The following is a 22,757-nucleotide window of genomic DNA, read 5'->3' on the forward strand; positions in this document are numbered from 1 at the left end:
GACATCAGTTAGTGACATCAGAGAGTTTGATGTTTGCCCTGCCTTTTTTTCAGTCATGTTTTGATACAGTATCATCTTGCTATTGCCCATTTTTCCTCTTAGAATAGTGATATATATTCTGTGCCCTTATATGTTAGAAGTGTGTGATTTTGATTTTACATGGGATTACAATTAAGAGATTGCTTTGAATCTCAGAAGAAACTCTGGGCTTGAACTTTTGAGCAATGTTGTGACTGAAAAACTGTGAGAACTTTAAAAATTCAACTAAATGTATTTTGCTTTATGATATGGCTGTGCTAATATGAGGGTCAGAAAGTGAATATAGTTTGAGTGATGTGCCCCGTACTCTTGTATTTGAATCCTTTGTCCCAGTTAGTGCTGCTATTTGGGGAAGCTTAGGAGCTGGAGTCTTCTTGGGGAATGTATGTCACTGGAGATGGGCCTTAAGAGTTCAAAGGCCCCCACTATTTTTTGTTTGCTCTTTTTGTTTTGTGCGGGCAATTCAAAATGAGCCCTTTTCTTATTGCTCCTGCCACCATGCCTTTGTTCCACTATTATGGGCTCTAACCCTCTGGAACCATAAGCCCAAATGAACTTTCTTTTGTAAAGTGTCTTGATCATGGTGTTTCATCACAGTAATGAAGAAGTAACTAATGAAGAACTTTGCAACATCATGTTTAGGAGAGTCAGTTTTTCAGTGAACCCTTTTGAATATCACAAATGTGTGGTTCTACTAAAAACAATGTAAAAATATTTAATAAGTGCTTTTGGTCTTCTCTTGTGGGCGTGGATTCTTTAGACTGACTTTAGAATGCAAGTCTCTTTATCTTAGGCGAATTTGTGATGTGCCTGCAATTTAAGGATTACCCAGTGATTTCTAGAAAATCCTTCTATGTGTTGACAGTGAATGGTGAAATAGGAAATTTTGCTTAAAACACACATAGATTGTTTGAGGGTTACTTAGGATTTTCTTGGTGTTTTATAACTCTACTCCTGCTCTCTCACTCATCAGATCTGTGTCATTGTCTAGGAGGAGGGCTTTCTCCATTCCAGGACATCAGTGTATCTTGAATTCACCTGGTAGAAAGGAGGTCTCTTAAGTGGTTTTAAATTTTAAGTAGCTTTATCCTAGTAGATTTGTAAGATCTGCCTGCAAATTACAGAGTAGCCTGTGGTTTCTAGTCAATCCCTCCTGAAGGTTGACAGTGAAGGATAAGTTTCAGCTTAAAGCATGTATAGATTTTCCCCCATCATGGTCAAGAAATAGATTGCTTGAGTGAACCCAAGTGCTTGTCAGAGATGCTAGGTTAGTGACATTCTAGGAAGAGTCCTCTTCTTATCAACATTTTGCTGAATTGAGTCTTCTCTATCTCACCTTATTTATCTCCAACACTCTGGCATGATATAAGCCGGCTGGTATTCATCTCCCATTGAGAGTTCTTTGAGTATTGGGGTGTTTCTACATCATTTTTATATATGTGAGAAAATTTTACAACTATTGTATTCAGTGAAAATGATTTGAAGATTCTTTAAACAACTCCTCAGTTATCTGTATTCAGATTAAACTGACTGTAAGTAGCTTAGCTTATAAAAATATAATTCAAGAGTTTTTGAGTGACTCATATTTATTCGGCGTATAAATTGGAGTATAATTATTTACATTGCTAAAGAGGGTACAGTGAGATCATTCTAAGCAACAGACTCCTCCAAAAAGATTGAAATAGTCTTTAGATTATAAAATTTTCATGAAAATTCTTGTTGTAATGAATAAATACACATATGATGACATAGGGGCTCTCATCATTTATCTGTGTAGGATATAACAGTCCACACAATATACCCTGCTTGTTTCTAAGTTATCAATGCTCATGCCATCTCTCATGGAACAGAGTGGTGGACTTAGAAAACAAAATTCTAATTTTATTTTCTATTACATTTTAAAATTTTAAATAAAGCTGCCTGGATCTCAGATTGAATCCTGTAGTCATTTGCCCTAAACCAGTAGAATATAGACTATTTTAATTTCTGCTTGCCTAAATATTTGGAAAATAATCATAGTTTAGTCACTTACAAAGCTGCCTTGGATGAGGCTGGTGTTGTTACCATTTCCAAGGTCATTGGAGAGTAATTAGAGCATACTAGATTTATGATACACCGAATTTTTGCCATATTTCACTTCATATTTTCTATGATTTATTTTTAAGAAAGAATTATTATGCTATTTGGAATTCTTGTAATATGTTTATCAAAGTATTTTTAAAGATATCTCATGGAATATGGCCTAAGCTGCAGTTGTAAGAATTTCCTTCTGGAGGTTTTGATTTTTCCATATGTTTACTTTGTTTTCAGAGCAGGCCTTTTGTGTTTTTTTTTTTTTAATCTTACTGAAGGTTTTATAATTAGATTACTTCATTTTCACTATGTGACAATGTATAGCATTCCCTGCTAGGTCTCAGAACATGTCTCCTGCACCCATGCTTTATGTCTGAGTTAGCCTGAGCGTGTTCTCTAGCATATTCTTCAAGGCCCGAGCATCACACATGACACATATGCTAGAATTTTTATGATGTTACAGTTTACTTTTTCCTAAAAACTCAGATGGGCCCTAGGTTATCCCCATTTTCTCTGCCTTCTGGGCACTTTCATAGATCCTGATGGGATTCTTCTTAGTTCTCAGTTATTGATGGGACCAAACCCATTTTACTGACTCACACTGCTTACACTTCAGCCTTTTAACATTCAGCATAATCACAGAATTAAATTTTCTTTGACTTCATGTTTGTTGTTATCTGAAGGTTCTATTACAAAGTGGTTTCAGTGGCAGAATGAAATTAAGTGTGTTCATCTAAAGTTAGTAGAGGAAATTACAGTTACTAACATCATCAATAGAAGAAAACAGAAAGTTGATACACCTAGAAAATAGTTCTAGAAGCTAAATTTGAATTAAAACTCAAGGCAAGGACCCCACAGTTAGAAAACCATAATTAAAGCTGATTATATATATAAAGGAGTATAAGTAAAATTGTATGCTCTCGGGGGGACTAAAAGTTATTATGTAGCCAAATATAGCTCTGTGGATATCCCTTTTCATCTCAGAAAGGTGTCAGTGCATGGAGGCCTCTTGACTCCTGTTTATGTTACCTCTACCTGGTGAGGACCCATGATCCACAGCCTTGGAAGACTTAGCTCAACCTTATCCCCCATCTTCCACACTTGAGTATCTGATCACTCTTAACCTCTGCTTTCTTGGATGGCCAGTGGTTATCCACCTAAGAACACAGATGTTTGGAATACTTTGTCCTTCCTGGTCTGGAGTAGGCAGTGGGGTGTGTGTGTGTGTGTGTGTGTGTGTGTGTGTGTGTAACAGTTTCAGCTGTCAACTTGTCAAGTTCTCTAGAATGATCCTGGATGAGAGTCTCAATGAGGGATTATTTAGATCAGGTTAGCCTGTGGGCATGTTTGTGTGGAATGTCCTGATTACATTACCTTGGATTAGATATGGAATGTAACATGGAAGCAAGATAAGATATTAATTACTTTCACATTTAATAGGTTTTTAATGTTATATCTTGTCATTTAAAAATAGAATATGAAGATTATAAACAGATTATTAATTTTCACTTCTTTTCCCAAGCCTTTGAAATGTTACACGGCATTAAAGGAATACAATACATAAACCATTTATCGATGCTTGTATCATCTTTTCTATATTTGAGATTCAATTTGCATCACCGAAAATGAAAATAATAAGAACAAAATATTAACTTTTAAATCCAGTTGATTACTTAACTGGGTTTGTTTGTTTGTTTGTTTGTTTGTTTGTTTGTTTGTTTTTCTATTGATGCAATAGAACACCATGACTTAGAAACTTAGAGAAGAATTTATTTGGTTTATGGTCTCCAAGGGGACTGTCATGGCAGGGAGACATGGCAGCTAGCAGAGGCGGGGCAGCATGAACAAGAAGATAAAGGTTCATATCTAGAATCATGAGCACAGAACACAGAGAACTTGAAACAGCACAAGTCTTTAAAGTCTGAAAGCCTGCCTTCAGTGACATGTGTCCTCTAGGAAGGCCACACCTCCTAAGCTTCCCTAAATAGTGCTGCCAATTGAGGACTAAATATTCAAATGCCCAAGAATACTGGGAGACACCACACAAACCACCAAACAACCTGATTATACAGTGTGTTGTTTCAGCATGGGAGCAATGTAAACATTAGGAGGGAGTGTTTGCGCTTTTGTTTTGGAGTATTTAAATTTTAATCTGTTTTCATGTCAACAAGAACACACTATACAGGCAAATCATCACTCCTTATTTTTAGTTCTTCTGTTACTGAAACATTGGAATATAATGCTGTTAGTATTTCAGAATGTAAATGATTGACCAAATTATTACTTGATTTTTATATTGTTTTACTATATCTCCAAAATGCAATATGTTGTCATTTCAATATGTAATTAATGTAATAGCTAGTTAGGTATTGTCTGTCCTTTGTATCTAGCAAAGTCTTGAATATGCAGTGTGTCTTTGATGCTTTTTGTCATTAGACATTGCTTTTTGGAGTGGCCAGATTTCTAAGGTTCACTAGACAAATGTGGATAGTAAATCACTGTGGATAGTGTAAATCACTGCAGTAAATCACAGTCCTGAAAAGGGTCAAATACATATGGGATGATTTATATCACGTAGGAAATATAGCCACCTTAGCAGAAAAAAGCTTATGGTAAAGTAAAAGACCAGGAGAAGTAAAGGAAGTATTATGGTTTGGTCCTTTTGTTTCTAGGCAATATTGGACGTTGTTGTGAATCTTCAGTTTAGCCTGATAGAAAAACTGTGGCAAACATTCTGGCGCTATTCCCCATCTACTCCAACTGACGGCACTACCATTACGGAATCAAGGTCAGAATCAATATGCCTTTCTGATTTATTTTCATGATGAAGTAGATGTCACTGCTAATGAGCTAGAGATGTGTATGTATACCAGTTGTGAACTTCACCTGATAACACTGAGTAGATTGACACTTTGACCAAATCTAAGAATAAACTACAGACTGCTCTCCTGAGATTTTAGTGTGTGTGGCTCCCATCTTATTGATTTGGGGACTATTAGCTCAATGTCATGCTAGTGGACTACTATCCTAGCTGCCTCTCAGACCATAAGAAAATATTAATGTACATAAGTAGCCCTGGGGGTGCGTTTGTATATATACATCCATATATATCCAGCCATATGACACCAGTGCAATGATGGTATAGTTCTAACCTCAGTAATATTTGATAAATTATTTTTAAAGTCCATTTTCTGTTTTATCCTCATTTGCCATCTATTCATTTGCAACATTTATTCACACCAGCAATCTGAGTGAAATAGAAAGTCGACTTCCGAAAGCAAAGCTGATAACTCTGTGCAAACATGAGTCTATCCTGAAATGGATGTGTAACTGTGACCATGGGATGTACCAGGCTTTGGTGGAGATTCTCATCCCCGACGTCCTTAGACCCATTCCTAGTAAGTCAAATGGAGACAACTACGGATGCTTTTGTTCTCATACATACCACCCAAGAAATTTTGGGGATTGATGTTGCAATCAGGAGTGATCCTAATTTTATTTAAATTTGTCAAATAAAAACCATACAGCATAGCAATATTGCATGTAAGAAGCTTAGAGTGACATTGCAGTGAAGGGGAACTGACCTGTCTTCCATCTTTTCCAGTATTATTTTTAAAAGATAAACTACAGTTATGACACCTTTAATAAACTAATTGCAAGAACACTAGTCAACCATGCAGAATTATTCTACTCAAGACTAAAGTCCTCTGCATATAGCCAAAAAATATTCAGACCTCTAATTGCAGACCATTCCCTTTCATTGTTGCCTAGAATTTGAAAAGAGTTGATTGTGGTTTCAAGTAGAGTTCAAATCCTGTATAAAAGCATACTCTCTCACCTGTGTCATCTTCAGAACTACAAACTCAGTTTCCATTAACGCTCATGGTTGACTAGGATTTGAGGAAAAAATAATAACTGCACAAGCAGTGCACCCACCATGAAGTGACTGGAAACTGCGTACATCACTCATAACTTTTTCAGTAATCACGTTGTAACAAGCAGAGAGTTCTGTAATTGTAGATGTAAATGCTACTACACATATTGTTAGAAGTAGTTGGCACTGTTATACTACCTACATTCAATGAGCCTTACTAGTGACCTGAACTTTTAAAGAAATGGGATTCTTTCCACTCTGACATTAATAAAATAAAAGCAGTCTTTTTGCTCATGACATTGGCAGCTATGTACATTAAATATGCTATTCACCAATTATTTGTTATGTTATTGTGGAAAATATAGAAATAGGCTTTAGTGGAAGGAAAACGGAAGATGTTACCATTTGTGTGTTTATATTTACAAAGGCAAAGACCCAGTGAAAGGTGTAAATTCTTTTACACATTCACTACCTTAAAAAGAGATGCTTATACACATTTATAAATTGTGCCAGTCAATATACATTAATATATGGAGGAGAAAGTAAAAAAACAAACAAACAAACAAAAAAACACAAGGAAATCCCACTGGCATTATCTTAACACTTTATAAATTACTAATGTGTTTCATACTAAACACACCAGGTTACCTGACTAAAAGTTTGATAGAAATTGATATTGTCATAGAAAATTTCACTGTGTCAATTTCTACTGGTTTTTGTTCTAGAATTTGATTTTTTTTTCCCCTACTCTCCTGCCTGCTGTGCTCCAAGTGTTAATCTCTAGAGATGTTTAAAAGATGTTGCATAGGCTAGCTCATTAGCCTATGACATCTGGCTACCAACATACAGTTTCTCTCATGAGATACAAGAAGGGATGTTAGCGAGTGCTTTGCTTTTCGAGGCAAGTCAGTAGCATCAATATTCATTAAACAATTCAGAAACTGTGTGCTTTTATCTTAGCATCTTAGGAATTTAGCAGTTCCCAAATTTAAGTTATTGATCAATTTTAGTTTAAACCTTAGAATTAAGTATATGATACACTTGCCCTTTGTCTTTTGAAAAATGTGATTAGAAAAACTTGTTATTCTATCAAAGAATTTGTCTCTACAACTCACCCAAAAATGAAATCGTTTTATTTCTCTGAAATTACAAGATATATCAATGTACTACTCTACAAAAGAAATTTGGGGAATTCAATTTCCATTTTACAGTAAGGCTCAACAATGTAATGCTTAAAATACAATGTAGATAGCTGTTGCTGGGTGAGGTGCATTTTAATGCTGATCTTGAGCAGGCTGAGGCAGCTCGGCTTTGGAATAGATTTTTAAATACCAAACCATCCATTTATGAGTCTTTAGAAGCTGTCAGAATCAGTCTGCACAATTCTGATTTTATATGAATCCCTACAGAGAGAAGAAACTTAATTTTATTTTTAAAAATTGTATTTCTTGGCTACTAGTACTTCACTCTACCATTTTCTGTCCAGATGGGATTTCTTTTTTTAGCTAAAAAGTCTGCACATCATACTAATTTAAAGTCAGCCTGAAGGCGCCTATATTCTAAAATACATTTACCCAAAACATGGAAAAAGGAAATTAAGTGTGAATTATTGAATAAGAACTCGACTGGTAACACTGTATTATATTTCCAGCTGCCCATCATTTAGTTAAACAAAAAGTAAATACCTAAACTTTTTAATATGCCCAATGTATTTTTTTACATTATAATCTCCTTCCATCTAGTTTGTCTAAAAGAGGGCATTATGAAATGCTTTAAAATGACATTAAGTTATTGGGGAATTTTTCAAATTAAGTCATTGTTATACTAATTAAAGAACAAATGTAAAATGTAGATTGCCATATTGAACCTTAAACAAAATTGTACTGAGTTTCAGAAAGGCCGTTAATGCTTGTCACTCTTTTCATTTCCGTTCACACCTGCACTCCATGACTCTAGGACATGAAATGACAGAAAGATACGCTTCTTTCTTTTTTCTCTCCTAGTTAAGTTGCCTCTCAAGAAATTTCCAGTTCAAGTATGCATTCTTTCCTAATCAATATTTAGGCAATTTCAATCTCTACTATCCAGCTAAACAACAAAGACTCAGTTGGTTATTATTTGGGGTGTTAAATTTTATATCTCTTGTGAGTAATTTAAATAGTCTAAATGCACTCTAAAATCTATTTTGGCAGAAGATAGAGTGTCAGACTCACTTCAGCATAGAAAGGAAAGCCCAGGACTTTGGTCCTGCTTTAGATTCTTGGGGGCAGATGGCCAAAATAGGACTTCTTTCCCATGGTCTACCACAGATCTGCGTACCTACCAGATATTACGGAACCTACAGAGATTAGCTTGTGTTATGGGTGCTTTAAACATTAAATACCCAAATCTATTCCCCACAGCATGTAACCCTAGGCACCAAGGAATTTAAGCTCCATTGACTAAATGACACAGTGAGCAGATCCCTTGTAACATGGTTAGCACTGATAACTGAAGGCACTTCTGGACACTTCACGGCCACTCTAAAGTTCTGTCGTGGGACCTGTCCCTATTTTAGGCTTTTACCGCAATAGGGTTGGCTGTCTTGGTAATATCTTAGTAACATTGCTCCTGTGACAGCAATTGTATTACACTTTAGCTCTACCTACCATGTGAAATTCAAATAGTAATCGGAAACTTTTGTTGAGACAATTATACATTTTGTTCTCTTTTCAACAGATAAATACTCCAATTCATAGGCTTTATGATAAAACATCATACATAGAGACAAAAATAATACTTTGCACTGTGTTTCATTTTAACCAACAAGATAAAATAAGGTTGATTTGGGGACCAAAATGGAAAATTTACAAAGCAAATTCTTAGTCTTGATCACAAGACTCTTGCTGCAGTTTTGTCCAGGGCAGAAATCCTCCATCAAGTCTATTCACAACTGGTATATGAGCATGGGCGCCAGGTTCTGATGCCTTCCTTTCCAGCAGGCGGCATCATTGTCTGAGAACAGGGTGCTTCGAAAAGTCGAGTCAGGTATTTTTAGATGCACTAAGAAATTAGAAATTACGTTATTTTTTAATTAATGAAGATAATAGAAATTTTTCTCTGTGCTATTAAAGTAGCATAAACATATTTCTCTTGTTCCAGTTTAAAATGAATGGTATTGCGTATTTTTATTGTTCTACTTTTCTTTTTCTGTCATTCAGGTGCCTTGACCCAAGCCATTCGAAATTTCGCAAAAAGCCTAGAAGGTTGGCTTTCAAATGCCATGAACAATATTCCACAGAGAATGATTCAAACCAAGGTATGGTTATGTCCTTTGTGTGTGTGTGTGTGTGTGTGTGTGTGTGTGTGTGTGTGTTTACACTTGCTTAAGGAACTATTTCTTCAATAATTTTCTTGTAACTAATCTTTATATATGAATAACACAGAATATTATGCAGAACTAGCATATGGATTCTGTAGTTCAGAGCTCATGCCTAGAGGATCCAGATTCTACATTATCCCTTTCTGGCATATGCCTGTGGCAAGATTGGTCAGAGGCAATACTTTGATTTTGCTGCCCCCAAAAAATCAAATTTGTGGCTTTTGGTTAAGTAGCTGTTTCCACAATTAGACTCCAAGAGTATATCTTTACTTTCAAAATCTGTTGTATTCCTAAAATAATACCTTAAATTGTTACAATCACACTCTTCGCAGGATAATCAAAATGAATGCCCCAGCAGCTTGCCTGCAGGATTGTCTGCCTTGCTGAGTTTTAGGTTTAACCTGAATGGTTACCACTGCAGAGCACAGCTTCTGCTCTTCTGCTGTTGCATATATGCAGTTGTTTTCCTGCCGAACTTTCTGTCAATGAGACAGTTTACCCCGACTTCGGAAAGAGCTGTTTAGTGAGTGGCAATAGCACTTAAATGCCTGGGTTCAAATCTGTACAGTCTTACACAAGCCACTTAACCTCTCTAAAATATACCATGTTGAGATGGTAGTTGAACAATGTAATATATGTATGAGACACTTAACCTGATACCTGGTGTGTGTGTGTGTGTGTGTGTGTGTGTGTGTGTGTGTGTGTGTGTGTATACCAGAGAACCATGTTCTCTACAAGTGTATATAAGCTTGCTTGAGTATTCCATACAGTCCTAATACATCTCATTTTCAAAGTAGCCTCCTCTACAGTGTCAACCAATTATTCTACTCAACCAACTAGTTCTTCAAATATATGCTTATATACCTATAAAATACTATAAATATGTTAAGGCTTCTGGCATATTTTGAAAGACTGAGTCATACCTACTATGCATCTAACATTTCTATGAGATCATGAAAACTAGGTATTCATTTAGGTTTTTTTTTTTTTTTCATTATCTTTGGTACTTTTCAACATAGACAGCTCATTTAGTCTCATTCAGAACGTGATGGATGACCAGCTAGGGCAGTAAAACATTTGACCAGTATGCATAACGTTCTGGGTTCAATCCATTATAATAGTTGTAGGGAAGAAAGAAAAGAAAGAAAAAATCTGTGGAAAGAGTGTATGGAATAACTGAATTGATTTCTAAACATGCAAACAGAGTTGACTAAACTAATGATTAAGCACATCACAGCTAGCAATAATGAGAAGTCACCAGCAAATGTAAGGGCTGAAGTTCACAGCCTTAGGAAACATCTTTCCATGTTTCCCAAACTGTAGCCTTAGAACAGAGAAGAACGCAGTTTATGAGGAGTGAGCTCTCTAACCACTGTGGTATGTCCTTTGCTCTCCTAACAATGCCCATCCTTGATTAAATCCTCCTGGGAGCTTGAGTGCTTGTCAGCTAGGGCAGCCCTTCTGGCCAATGATGATGGAGGGTAATGGAGAGGAGGTTTTGAGAGATAAATGTGGATTAGGTCATGACACCTTTGAACTTACTTATTTAACCATCACGTCTACCTACTTGTAGACTAGTGGTGTAAATGGAGTCATAATGGTAGATGTGAATGACACTGCTCTGAAAAGTGTTTGTTCAAATTACTGTTTGCTTTTCCAAATAAAAAGAAATGTTCATACTTGTCTAATTGTTAGTTGTCCTAAAAAGAGTGGGGGAGGGAAAGAAAGCAAACATTTTTCTACTTTTTTAAACAATGTAATTTCTTCTTGTTGTTTGGTAATTAACTTCCAAGACTGGCTTAATTATTGCTGCACTCAGATGTCAGAAAATATGGGCGTTTGTTTTAGTGTTGACCTCAATTCACTCAAAACTAATTCTTTGTTTAAGAATCTTAAATGGTATATAATTTACAAGTTAACTATTACCAAACTAATTTGAAATATATCTAAGGAAAACTGTTAAAGTTGACTGAAAAAAATCGAGATTTGGAGATTGCAGTAGTTTCTTTTATGAGAGGAAGGAGGTAGGTTGGGGAGGAAGAAGAAAAAAAAAAAAAGACAACCGACCCCAGCTTGCTTGGGTTTCTATAGGTTGCCGCTGTAAGTGCCTTTGCCCAGACTCTGCGAAGATACACGTCGCTCAATCACCTGGCCCAGGCAGCCCGCGCAGTGCTTCAGAATACTTCCCAGATCAACCAGATGCTCAGTGACCTCAACCGCGTTGACTTTGCCAATGTCCAGGTACGCTGCCTCCCTGCACATCCTGTCTCCTAAAGAATGGTGACAATGTTCTAAACCAGGACCATCCGACTGAGCATTGGCACTGTGTGTTCACAGTTTCTACAAAGCTGGAGTTTCACCCAGACAGAGCTTCATTGACCCCATTTGTTTTGTGGGTAAAGTAGGCAACAGAATACATCCAGGTTTGCCAAGAAGTTAAACGGATAATCAAGATCAGAGTAATTGAAATCTGGCAAAAAAAATATTAGGCTAGTCTATGTCTGTGAGAATCTGAAAAACTGCTTGGCTGCTCTCGTTTCATTTTCCAGGCTATAACAACTACCTTAGGTTGTTTAAATAGTGATTTGTAAGCATTCGAGCAGGTACTTCTGTTACTATAGTAACCCACCTGAAAAACTAAGCATCTCTATTACAGACTATATTGCAGATACCTGAGAAAATTCTCTCACTTAAAGAATTAACTGCGTAAGTTTGGGTGTTTAGTTCACATGAAATGTATTTTCTAACACCAGTTGCTCTGTATTTTATGCTTGGAAATGAATAATGTGGGCTCCATGCAGAAGTCTAACAAATATTTTATTTACGATACTAAAGTAGCAAAATTAATTGTTACTTTCAAAATGATAACATTTCTGACCTAAAGTATAACCAACAAAGTAAAAAAAAAATGCATTATTAAACAGAATCCAAATTTAAAACTTTTGGAATTAACAAGAGACTACATAATGAATATTTTAAAAATGCAAAGAATGGCAGAAATTCAAATAGCCTGACTTTTGGCTACTTTGTGGGTTCTTTCCTTCTTCCCCCCTTCACCATCCCTCTTCTTCCTCCCTTTCAACCCCTGATACTAGGAGAGAAAAAGGATAGAAGGGAAAAGTGGTGAGGATATCCGTAGACTACTTCCTTCCTGCTGATTAGGAGGGGGGTTAGTTCCTTGGGGCAAATTTGATCTGTGTCTTCAGGATATCCAGTTTCTTCCCCTCTCTTTGCACACGACCACTTGACAAAAGGCAACAACAGCAACCAGCCGCAGCAGGAGGAGCTACAGAGACTGCAGCCCCTCTTGATGCTCCAGCATTTCTATACCCTTTCAAGAGTCCCCAGATATTCAAATGTTATACACTTGCAGAAGCTATCTGCAGCTAGCAAAATCATTCCCTGCTAGAGCACAAGACAAATCATAGTCAGCTGCTGTGCACAATCTGAAGCAGCCCATATCCCACACTTGGGATTGAAACAAAAACATTCCTATAATATTTCTGTGTTTTTAAAGAAACCAAAATTCTCACTACAAGTATCCTATATATTATATATAATTGTGTGTGTGTGTGTTTACTACTCTGAAACCCATTAATAAAGAGCCACTTGATTTTAAAATGGCAATAGATAAGTGCCTACTAAACACAAGAAGGGATTCTCAGCATTGGCTACCAAGGGAACAGGAGTTTAAACCATGAGTAAATAATATTTATGGACACTGAAATGGATGTGGTTGAAATTATAAAATCTAAGTTTTTGGTCCCTGGAGAACTGGAGAAATTAGCACTTCATAAGCTGTTGATGAGAATGTAAAAGCCACAACCACTGAGACACTAGCATTTCCTCAAAGAGATAAATATACATTACCATATGCCTGAGCAGTCCGGTGCTCGGCAAATAACTATAAGAAAGGGAAACATGGCCACACAGGTTGACCAGTCCTTGTCTAAAATGCTTGCACTAGAAGGCTCGGATGTTTTTCAGATGTTTTTGTATTTAATAGAGTTTACCACATAATTATCCCTAAAATCTGTACTCTAAAAATGCTCCAAAACAGTTTTTCTGACCATCCAACCTTGTATGAGCTCCTCAGACTAGAGATAACTCAATGTTCATGGTATCTATCCTTCAGTGTCCATAGCATCATGGTTCAGATGAGACAGCCCAGGTGGTCATTACCAAATAAATGAACATGTGTTTTATCCATACAATGGACCACTGCTGAGCAATGGAAAGAAATGAAGATTTGATTGAGCCTTGGCAACATGATAAGTGAAGGAAAGTCATTACATGTTTCCATTTGTATGAAACGGCCTGAATAGACATTAGAGACAGAAAATAGGTCTCTGCTGGATAGGGCTAGGGTATTATAATAGCAGATACAATGGGTATGGGACTTCCTTTTGAGTAAAAGTATACTTTAAGTAGGTGAATTGTACAGTCTGTCTTTCCAGATCATTACTGTATTAATACAAAATTTAATCTCTACATTATGTCTAGCTTTATTATTTAAAATATATTCCATAAAACCATTTGAGCTTGATTCATTTATAGTACAATGAATTGTGTTCATTATGACATTTACTGAATTAGGCTCATGTTTCTGATAGCTAATTTCTCAGTCTCTTTCCCATGTATCTGTCCCTCTACTACCAACTATATGTATATAAACAGACACTTGCATGTACAAGCATGCAGTCATGTAGCCTTTACAAGAGCAGTCTTGGATTTATAAAACGGTCTATGTGTGTAAATAGATTTACACTAACTCATTTACCAAACATATTAAGCAATTATATCTTGAAGTACACTAATATTTGCTTCAAATCTTCATTTTAAAAAGATATGTTTAAAAATTACCTTATAAAAACTGAGGTAAAATAACCTTGAAGTCAGAATAATAAGACAACGTTGGTTAATTTCAACTCAGTAACAGTAATTTTTATAAAGAATGATTTTTAATTAATATATGAAAAAGCATTAACTGTTATTGTATTAATATTTTTGTGAGTTCTCAAACATGGCTTCATTATTTTTGTATTGAATTGAATATGTATGAAAATGAGCCCACTCACTGGCTAGAAGCAGCTGTCTTCAGGACATCTTTGTCTGTAGTCAACTGCACATCTGCCACTCATCCTTACTCAGCAACCTCAGCAACTTCCAGACTACTCTTTCTCTTCCTTCCTTGTCAACTGTCAAGTTGTGTGTGTGTGTGTGTGTGTGTGTGTGTGTGTGTGTGTGTGTGTGTGTGTTGTGTCGTGTCTATCATGGCAGCCATTACAACTGGAAACTGCATACTTAAGCATCTGTCCCCCAAAACACTTTTCCTCTCTTCAGAGGCTCATAGCAGTGGTGAGCCATTCAGTTCACCCTACACTTTATTTCTTTGTACATTCTAACGAATCCTCAAGTGAGTATAGATTATTTTCACCTACCTTGCATCTTTATTTCTTCCAAGCTTTGGTAGGCTTCTCCAGTGTACCCTGCTTCCCATCCCGTTTGCATGACCTTTTCCTGTCACTTGAAACCTGTCCCTGCCTTTTCTAAGATGAGTCTCAGTAAGGCTGATAAAAGAGTAAAATTCTTGCACTAAGGACACTCTGGTTTGAAGCAAGTTGTGTGTATTAGTTTTGGAGCACGTAAAGAGCAGGGGCGTTCCATCAGGAGAGGTACTTATTCTTCTCCCTGTTTCATCTTCTTCTCAGCAAATGTCTTTGCATTCAAGTCAGTTAGTCGATTGCATGTTGATCGGCTTTCTTTCTTAGTTAATGATTTACAATGGTATTGTTTTCTAAACGTTCTGTGTAAGTGGATGCATTTATTATAAAATTAAAAATTAAATTATAAACTAGGTAGATTTTGGTGGTCTAACCTGATAACTTAAGCATTGAATATTTATTAAGGATACAGTGTGATTTTGAACTTTGTCACTATGTACCATGTTGGATATTATTTTTATATAAGTTAAGAATGTCTTCGGGTGTTTGTTTTCAGCTTTTTCCATTATAAAATTGAGAAAATTGAATTGCTGTCTAAAGGACTACTTACTGAGTAAGCTATTGTTACTGTGAGATCCGTAGACTAGTGAAACAGAACATTATGAAAGGGTGGGAAAAGTGGCTTATTGAGCTGTGGTCTTATTTCTCCAATTAGGTTTTAGATTACTGTCTTACCTTGCCAAAAATAATTTCATATAAAGAGTGGGTTTGAATTTTTGGTAAGAAGGGAAATCCCTTCTTGTGAATCAGTAAGATCCTGATCCTAGAGCTGGTGCCAACAAGGACACACCCTTCACGTGGAGCGCAGGCTCCTCCATTTGCACAATGAAAAGATTCTGGAGGCTGGAAGCTGCGTACAGTCCACATATTTAGCAGTGATGTACTATTTACAGAGAAAGAGTCAAATGTATTTTAAAAAAAAACTTAAATGCTAATGGGGAAAACCTTCTCCTGATAACTACTGTTATGTCTAAACTTCTCTGGGTACTTAGGGTCTGAAAGCCATTTAACACTATTAAAAGATCTTAACTGTTCTTATATAAATATATTATACAGAAATAAATGAAAGCATAAGAAAATGTAGTTAACAACATAGCTAATTCAAACTTTATACTAGTAAAAAAATTAGAGCAAATAAATGGCTAGCTATATGGAATTGGTTATTTAATAATGTATTCATTCAGTGACATAAGTTTATTAATGAGCAAATAAATACAGCTGTATATTTATCTACACAGAATAGTGGGTACCATTATTAAGCAGAATATTGAGTAAAATGTATGATATTTATTATATTTATATACTTAATTTAATTCATGTTAAAATTATATATGTATAAGCATAAATAAATATGAATAAATTAGTAATGTATATAAATATGCAATATGTATTCATAAAAATAGAGCACATATTATATGTGAAAAACTTAAAGAGTATGTATATTCATGTATTGACCTACCCTCATACTCTTTTATTGCCTTTTTTCTTTTTTATGTTGATATTTTTCTATGATCACATTTTAGTGTATTTTAACTATTTACAAATGGTGTTTAAGAGGCAACATCTATGGGAGTGGGCAGGTGGTTGGAGAGGAAGCCTCCGGGAAGGGGGTAACATTTGAAATGTAAATAAGCAAAATAACCAATAAAAATAATAATTAAAAAAAAAGAGGCAACATCTAAAGACAAGTCTGGAAGTTGCTATCACCAGCTGAGATGTGAAAGCAACTGAGGCTTCCCAGAGAGATGGAATGAATGATTTAGACGCAGTTTGCCTTTAAAACGGCTACGATTAAATGATCCTTTAATGTGTTAAGTGTGTAGGATCAGCAGAGATGTTAGAACTGGAAAGATGGGATTAGGGATACATTGATTTGAAATTTCAATTTGAATTAACTGCACCTCAGAGATTACATAGAATAAACTCTACAGACACTGTTTTCATAAAAATATCAATGTAGTCTATGTTTTATATTGGAGCTTTATAGATGCCTTCAAAGAAACTTATCTTAAAATTACTGTAATGAATGCCACTTATAAACTCTTATTAATGCCGGGCGTTGGTGGCGCACGCCTTTAATCCCAGCACTTGGGAGGCAGAGGCAGGCGGATTTCTGAGTTCGAGGACAGCCTGGTCTACAGAGTGAGTTCCAGGACAGCCAGGGCTACACAGAGAAACCCTGTCTCGAAAAAAACAAAAAAACAAAAAAAAAAAAGAAAATAAACTCTTATTAATTTTCACTTGTCTGATTTATTGCATAGGAAACTAGAGCCCACACTGACCTAATAAATTGGTTGAACTAAGTTTGGCAAGTTAGGGACTGGGCACACACACACACACACACACACACACACATTTGCCTTTTGATTATCTGCCAAGCAGTTTCTTGTCAAATAATTACATTTCAATCCTGAGAGATATTTTTCTTTTAATCTTAAAATACCGTATAGCACTAGAAGTATCATAAAACTTAGACAATCACTGAGAAGTAACTTTAAAATTTCCTATTTTTATTGTTACAAAATATGAAGCTCCCCAACCAGAAGCAGAAGGAAAATTACAGTAATCAGGTTTCTTGGCAGATAGCATGTCTACATTTTCTCAAAAGAGGTTTTGTTGTTGTTTTCCATTCTGTGAATTAATTTGCATTTGTTGGTTTGAATTGATAGCCCTTGAGATTTCTGTTCCCCATCTGTAAACTCACAGCGTATGTTTCTACCTAGTACCATTCAGTGTTTGTTTTTCTTTTAATCTTCAGGGACCACTTTTGGCCTATTGAATCCATTTATTCCTCTGACTTACTCTAAATCTTCTAAAATGGTTTTAAATTTTTATCTGATGGGGTAGATAAAACCTTGAAATCGTGAGAAAGCAGGGTGCTCCGTGCTGCTGGCCCAAACACCTATCTTCCTTATTAACTGCTCTGGTCTTGCACAAGGCCTGGCCAGAGTAGAACACCCAGTCAGACACTGCATCCCATAAAGATCAGGGAAAGACGCTAAGCCCGGAAGATGGTAAATGCATTGAGTGCATTAAGTACTGGTCATGATGTGTTCACATCCCCTGTTGATGTCCTCCCTGTGACACCCTGTGTGTGTTCTATGATGATGCTCTGTAGGAAGCTGCTGAGTTGAACTTTCCTTTCTATCTGTGACCTGTCCTAGGAGCAGGCTTCCTGGGTGTGCCAGTGTGATGACAACATGGTTCAGAGACTAGAAACAGACTTCAAGATGACCCTGCAGCAGCAGAGCACTCTGGAGCAGTGGGCTGCTTGGCTGGACAATGTGATGATGCAAGCGCTGAAGCCCTATGAAGGAAGACCCAGCTTCCCTAAGGCCGCCCGGCAGTTCCTGCTCAAGTGGTCTTTCTACAGGTAGCCTTGAAATTGCTCTGAGCTTCCGTCATGCTCTGTCAATGTGTGGATGGCCACACTATTCACATAAAAAAGGAGTCAGCCTAGACTTAGTGGGTTACCCAGCCCTATGACTATGATGTGTAGAAATTAATGGGAAATTTATTGAAATGAACACTTTTGCTAGGAAAGGAGACCTTTCTCAAAGCTGAGAAGTTTTCTGCGAGTTATCTCTGAAAGTCTAGCTGGATGGGTGTTTTTCAACCTGTGGGTCATGACCCTCTTGGTTGTCAAGCATGCTTTCACATGGGTCACCTAAGACCACACACACGTTTACATTACAGTTCATAGCAGTAGCAAAATTAGAGCTATGAAGTAGCAATAAAAATAAGTTTTTGGTTGGGGGTTACCACCACATGAGGAATTATAGTAAAGGGTTTCCGTATTAGGAAGGTTAAGAACCACTAGACTAGGTGATGTTTTCAGCAACAGCTGGAAAAGTTCTCTAGTCCTCCCTCTGCTCCTGCCTTCTTGTAGGTACCCTTGTTCCTTCTTCAGTGGCTCTCGTTAGACTGTGGCCTCACATCCACTTAGAAACATTAGAAATGTTCATTATTAGGTCACTCCACAAGTCTACTTGAGACAGAATCTACAGAGGAAAGGCCTAGCAATCTGAGCTCTGAAACCCTCTGGGCAGTTCCAGTTTGCACTCAAAACTACCTAGGTAATGTATTAATTCTGTAAATTGTATTTATCTTCAAACCAGGCTAAGTATCAGAGAGTATAACTTACATGGTTTTTTTTAGCCCTTGGTTACTTCTGAGACTCTATAACTCATTCATACCCTTGCTGGTTGGAGGTCATATTTAAAAGGAAATTGGAATCATTCATTTTCTTGTGACTATGATGCATGACTAGAATCTAGTAAGTAGTAACATATATATATACTTACAATGCACCTTTTCAACTAAAATACTTCGCATGGAAATACATGGAATTTTTTGTGGACATGTAATCAGCCCTAAAGGGAAAGGCCTTACTAATTATATGATATATGATGGGAAAATTGAAAAGATTTGTTGGCCCCAAGTTTAAACAAACATTTATAAGATGTTATTGATCATAACTTGTGCCACATCTGTGTAGAATGGAATGGTCAGATGGATTTCTGCATGGAATCCAAGTTAGGGGCAGTTTATATATCTCAGTACATACAGGTTTTAGGCCCAGGTCAGTGGGATTATCCCAAATAAAGAAGTAAACATTTGTAATTTTACTAAAGGGTCAAATACCACCATCAAAAATTTGAATTATCTAACTTGATATCTCACAAAATATGAATCCATTTGTCATATAATTCAAAACTTTAATTTGGAAATACATATTATTGTTGTTGTTTTGGGCTTTATTTTTTTTTCAGACAAGGTCTCTCTACATAGCTTTGGTTATTCTAGAACTCACTATGTAGATCAAGCTGATCTTGAAGTCATACAGAGATCAACCTGGCTTTGTCTCCACAGTGCTGCAACTAAAGTCATGTGCCATGATACATGGCAGAAATTGTTTTCTTGATCTCTTGAAACTCAATATTCAATTTTGCTCATCTGAATTTTCACAGAAAATTATATGGGTGATTTGTATGCTCATGACTAGTGGATGAATCAGTTAAACTGTCTGAGTCTTTCCAAACCTCTCATGACCAATGGCAGAATACCTACCTATATAGCAATAGAAGAAAGATGCAACATGATGCAACACACACATACACACACACACTTCCTCTTTATGTTCTGTGTTAGTGGCATGCTTGCCCTTCTTTGTGTTTGTGTGTGTGTGTGTGTGTGTGTGTGTGTGTGTGTGTGTGTGTGTGAAAGTTGACTTCATTTTAGAAATACACCCCTGGAAGCCTTTGTCACCACAGAGATCTATTGTAGGAATCCTGAAAAGAAAAAAAATTTTTCACTTGAATTTCGTGTTCTCTGTAGATACACAAACCCAGTAGATCATCAGGTGCCTGCCCTCTGTCCTCTCTGAGTTAGGGATAATTGACTTTTTATTATTAGACACTATTATGGTTATTATTTTCATTTCAAAAAGATTTGAAGACTTACAGTTCAGGGCCACTGAGGAAAGAGACAAACAGATGCATACTTCCTGCTGGTAGGCAGGTAATATCAGAACTGCTTTCCACTGAGGCATAAGAACTGTTGAGTAATGAAAACTGGGCATAAATCATTAAAGAAGCAGAATTGGAAAGGATTTTTATGTTTTAGCATTGTAAATTCTAAATAAATTGTAATTCTAAATTGTAAATAATTAAAATTGTAAATTCATAGAGAATATAATAAATTTGACAGCCACAAATACAGTCCCTTCATGTTTAGAAACCTGATATTTAACCTAGTAATTTCTAAAATTGTCTTCACATCTATGGGCATAGTCATATAGAAACAGCCTGATGAGGAAGCCGCTCCCAGCAGCTGTTATGTTGCAGCTCATACTCTGCTCCATCAGGGGCTGCCTACTTAAGCTATCTCAGAATGGCCAACATTGACTTTGGAAAATCCAGAAATGCACATTTTATGTGTACTATTTCTTTTCTTCTGTGTTTTATGAGAAAGGCAAAAGAGCTTTCCTTGTGACTACAGTGAAGATCATTCAAGCATTCCTAGTTGGGGGTGAGCTCAGGGGTTGCTGCAGTCAAACCTAACTTTGCTATGTCTAAACTTTTACAATTAGAATTACAGAGGTCAGTACGTTGACATTTTGATAATGACTGTCATGTTCCTTCTACAGAAGCCTCAGGAATACTTGTAGATAAGGTAGTTTTTTTTTTTTTCAGTCCCTCTCTAATCTCCAATCTCAGTGCAGTAGACAACAGGTGTTCTCTTTAACCTGTATGTGTTTACTTTTGAATAATATTAGCCCTGTGTTTGTATCTTTGTTAGCCACTTGTCATCCCTAGGCTGCATTTTAAATATCTGTCTTTATTCAGCAACATGGTTGCAGTTGTAACTGAATACTCAACTCTTGGATTCCTTTCAAGATGACTGACATTGAGTTCAGTGTTACTTGGTATTTAATCATTATGTTACATTGTTTTTCTTCTTGTGTGCAGAAATTTCTCTGCCTTAATTTTTTTCTCATAGAAAAAATATTTACTTTCAAACAATTACTATATTATATTCATGTAAATTATTTGACAAGTGGAAGATAATGTCTCATTGGCATATGAACTATTCTTCCATTTGTAATAATACATTTATGTATTAGTTATAAACATTTAAGGAGGTTTAAGGTATTTTATTGACACACAGAAACCATTGCCTGCAACTGTGTATTGTAATGGATATAGCATTAATTCTAGTATATGCTGTACTCTATTAATGTCCAGTTTTGTTAAGATCCCTCATATGTTAGATACCCTTGCCTGCATGGCTGGATCCTGGAAGCCTTACTGGGAGGCATGGGAGATTAAGAAAAAAAACAGCATAATTGAAGTATGTAGTTGGATAGACAGTACACTTAGATGTAGATACACCACTAGCCCAGATACTCAGCATATTTATTATACATATTATATCATGGAGGAAGGAAAGGGTCTCTGAAGTGGAAGAGTCTCAGGGAGCCATGAACATAAAGTTATCTGGGATGAGGGAGCTGTGGTTAGTACTCTTTGCAAATACTGTTTTTAGCTGAAGGTCAATAGTTAGCCAACATTTGTACCAAACTATAGAAGAGCCTTGCCATTCTCCTGAGTCTGACCTACGAAGCCTTGCCATTACCCTGAATCCAAGACAAGGAAGGCCTTGTCATTACTGCTAGCCTGAGGCATTAGCATTGCCATGGACATGCTCATGTGGATGCTTGGTCATTCAGGAGTGTTCTTCACCTTATCCATGAGGCTATAGCCTAGGACAGGTGCTTGAAACCACCAATATTTCTCAACCTAAGGGGTACCTGCTCATGCATGCTGTGGCTATAACCTTTGCAGTTTGAAGTACGACAGCAAACCTGGCACATATTTACTTCCCTTTCTCTCAGTTGCACAGATAGAAGATTCATTCTTACTGTCATTCTCATCTCAGCAGTCAATATTGTTTTCCATTTTAAGCTTCTTATTTTAAAGAGCCATTTTGCAGTAATGTGTAGACTGACTTGTTGACATCACTGTTCTTGTACTCTGGAGCCATTATACAACTTGGACTTACTGGGCAATAAGAGCTGCTTCCCATGTGGTGGGGGCCAGAGAGCAGACTTCATCACTCTACGCAGAAGGACATGTGGGATGAAAGTTGTTGATTATTTCTAGAATTTGCATTTCATATTTACAGTGGCTGAAACTGCCAAGAAAATCAAAACTGTAGATAAAGGAAACTAACTGCTATGTGTTGCTTCATTTGACGCTCAGACCAACTTAAAAGCCTTAAAAATGGCTATGTGATTGTAAGCAAGACTACAAAGGCCACCTGTAACCTCCCAGACAGGAGGCTGAGACAAGAAGATTGATGGAGATGCCAATCCAAGCTACATAATGAGATGTGGGCCAGCCTG

General features: G+C 36.6%; 1 protein-coding gene across 8 annotated transcripts in view; it reads left to right on the forward strand.

Moving 5' to 3' along the window:
* Nucleotides 1-22,757, forward strand: part of Rfx3 (regulatory factor X3) — a 265,021-nt gene that overhangs the window by 215,830 nt on the left and 26,434 nt on the right. For all 8 annotated transcript variants that reach the window (XM_029472432.2, XM_029472430.2, XM_085834163.1 and 5 more), the window contains 5 exons: nucleotides 4,785-4,900; nucleotides 5,356-5,510; nucleotides 9,187-9,284; nucleotides 11,439-11,588; nucleotides 18,016-18,224. In XM_029472432.2, coding sequence (XP_029328292.1) covers nucleotides 4,785-4,900; nucleotides 5,356-5,510; nucleotides 9,187-9,284; nucleotides 11,439-11,588; nucleotides 18,016-18,224 — 728 coding nt within the window. The remainder of the gene's footprint in view (nucleotides 1-4,784; nucleotides 4,901-5,355; nucleotides 5,511-9,186; nucleotides 9,285-11,438; nucleotides 11,589-18,015; nucleotides 18,225-22,757) is intronic.

Source organism: Mus caroli, unplaced genomic scaffold (genome assembly GCF_978045245.1).
Source record: "Mus caroli unplaced genomic scaffold, Mus_caroli_1 scaffold_20, whole genome shotgun sequence".
NCBI lineage: Eukaryota > Metazoa > Chordata > Mammalia > Rodentia > Muridae > Mus > Mus caroli.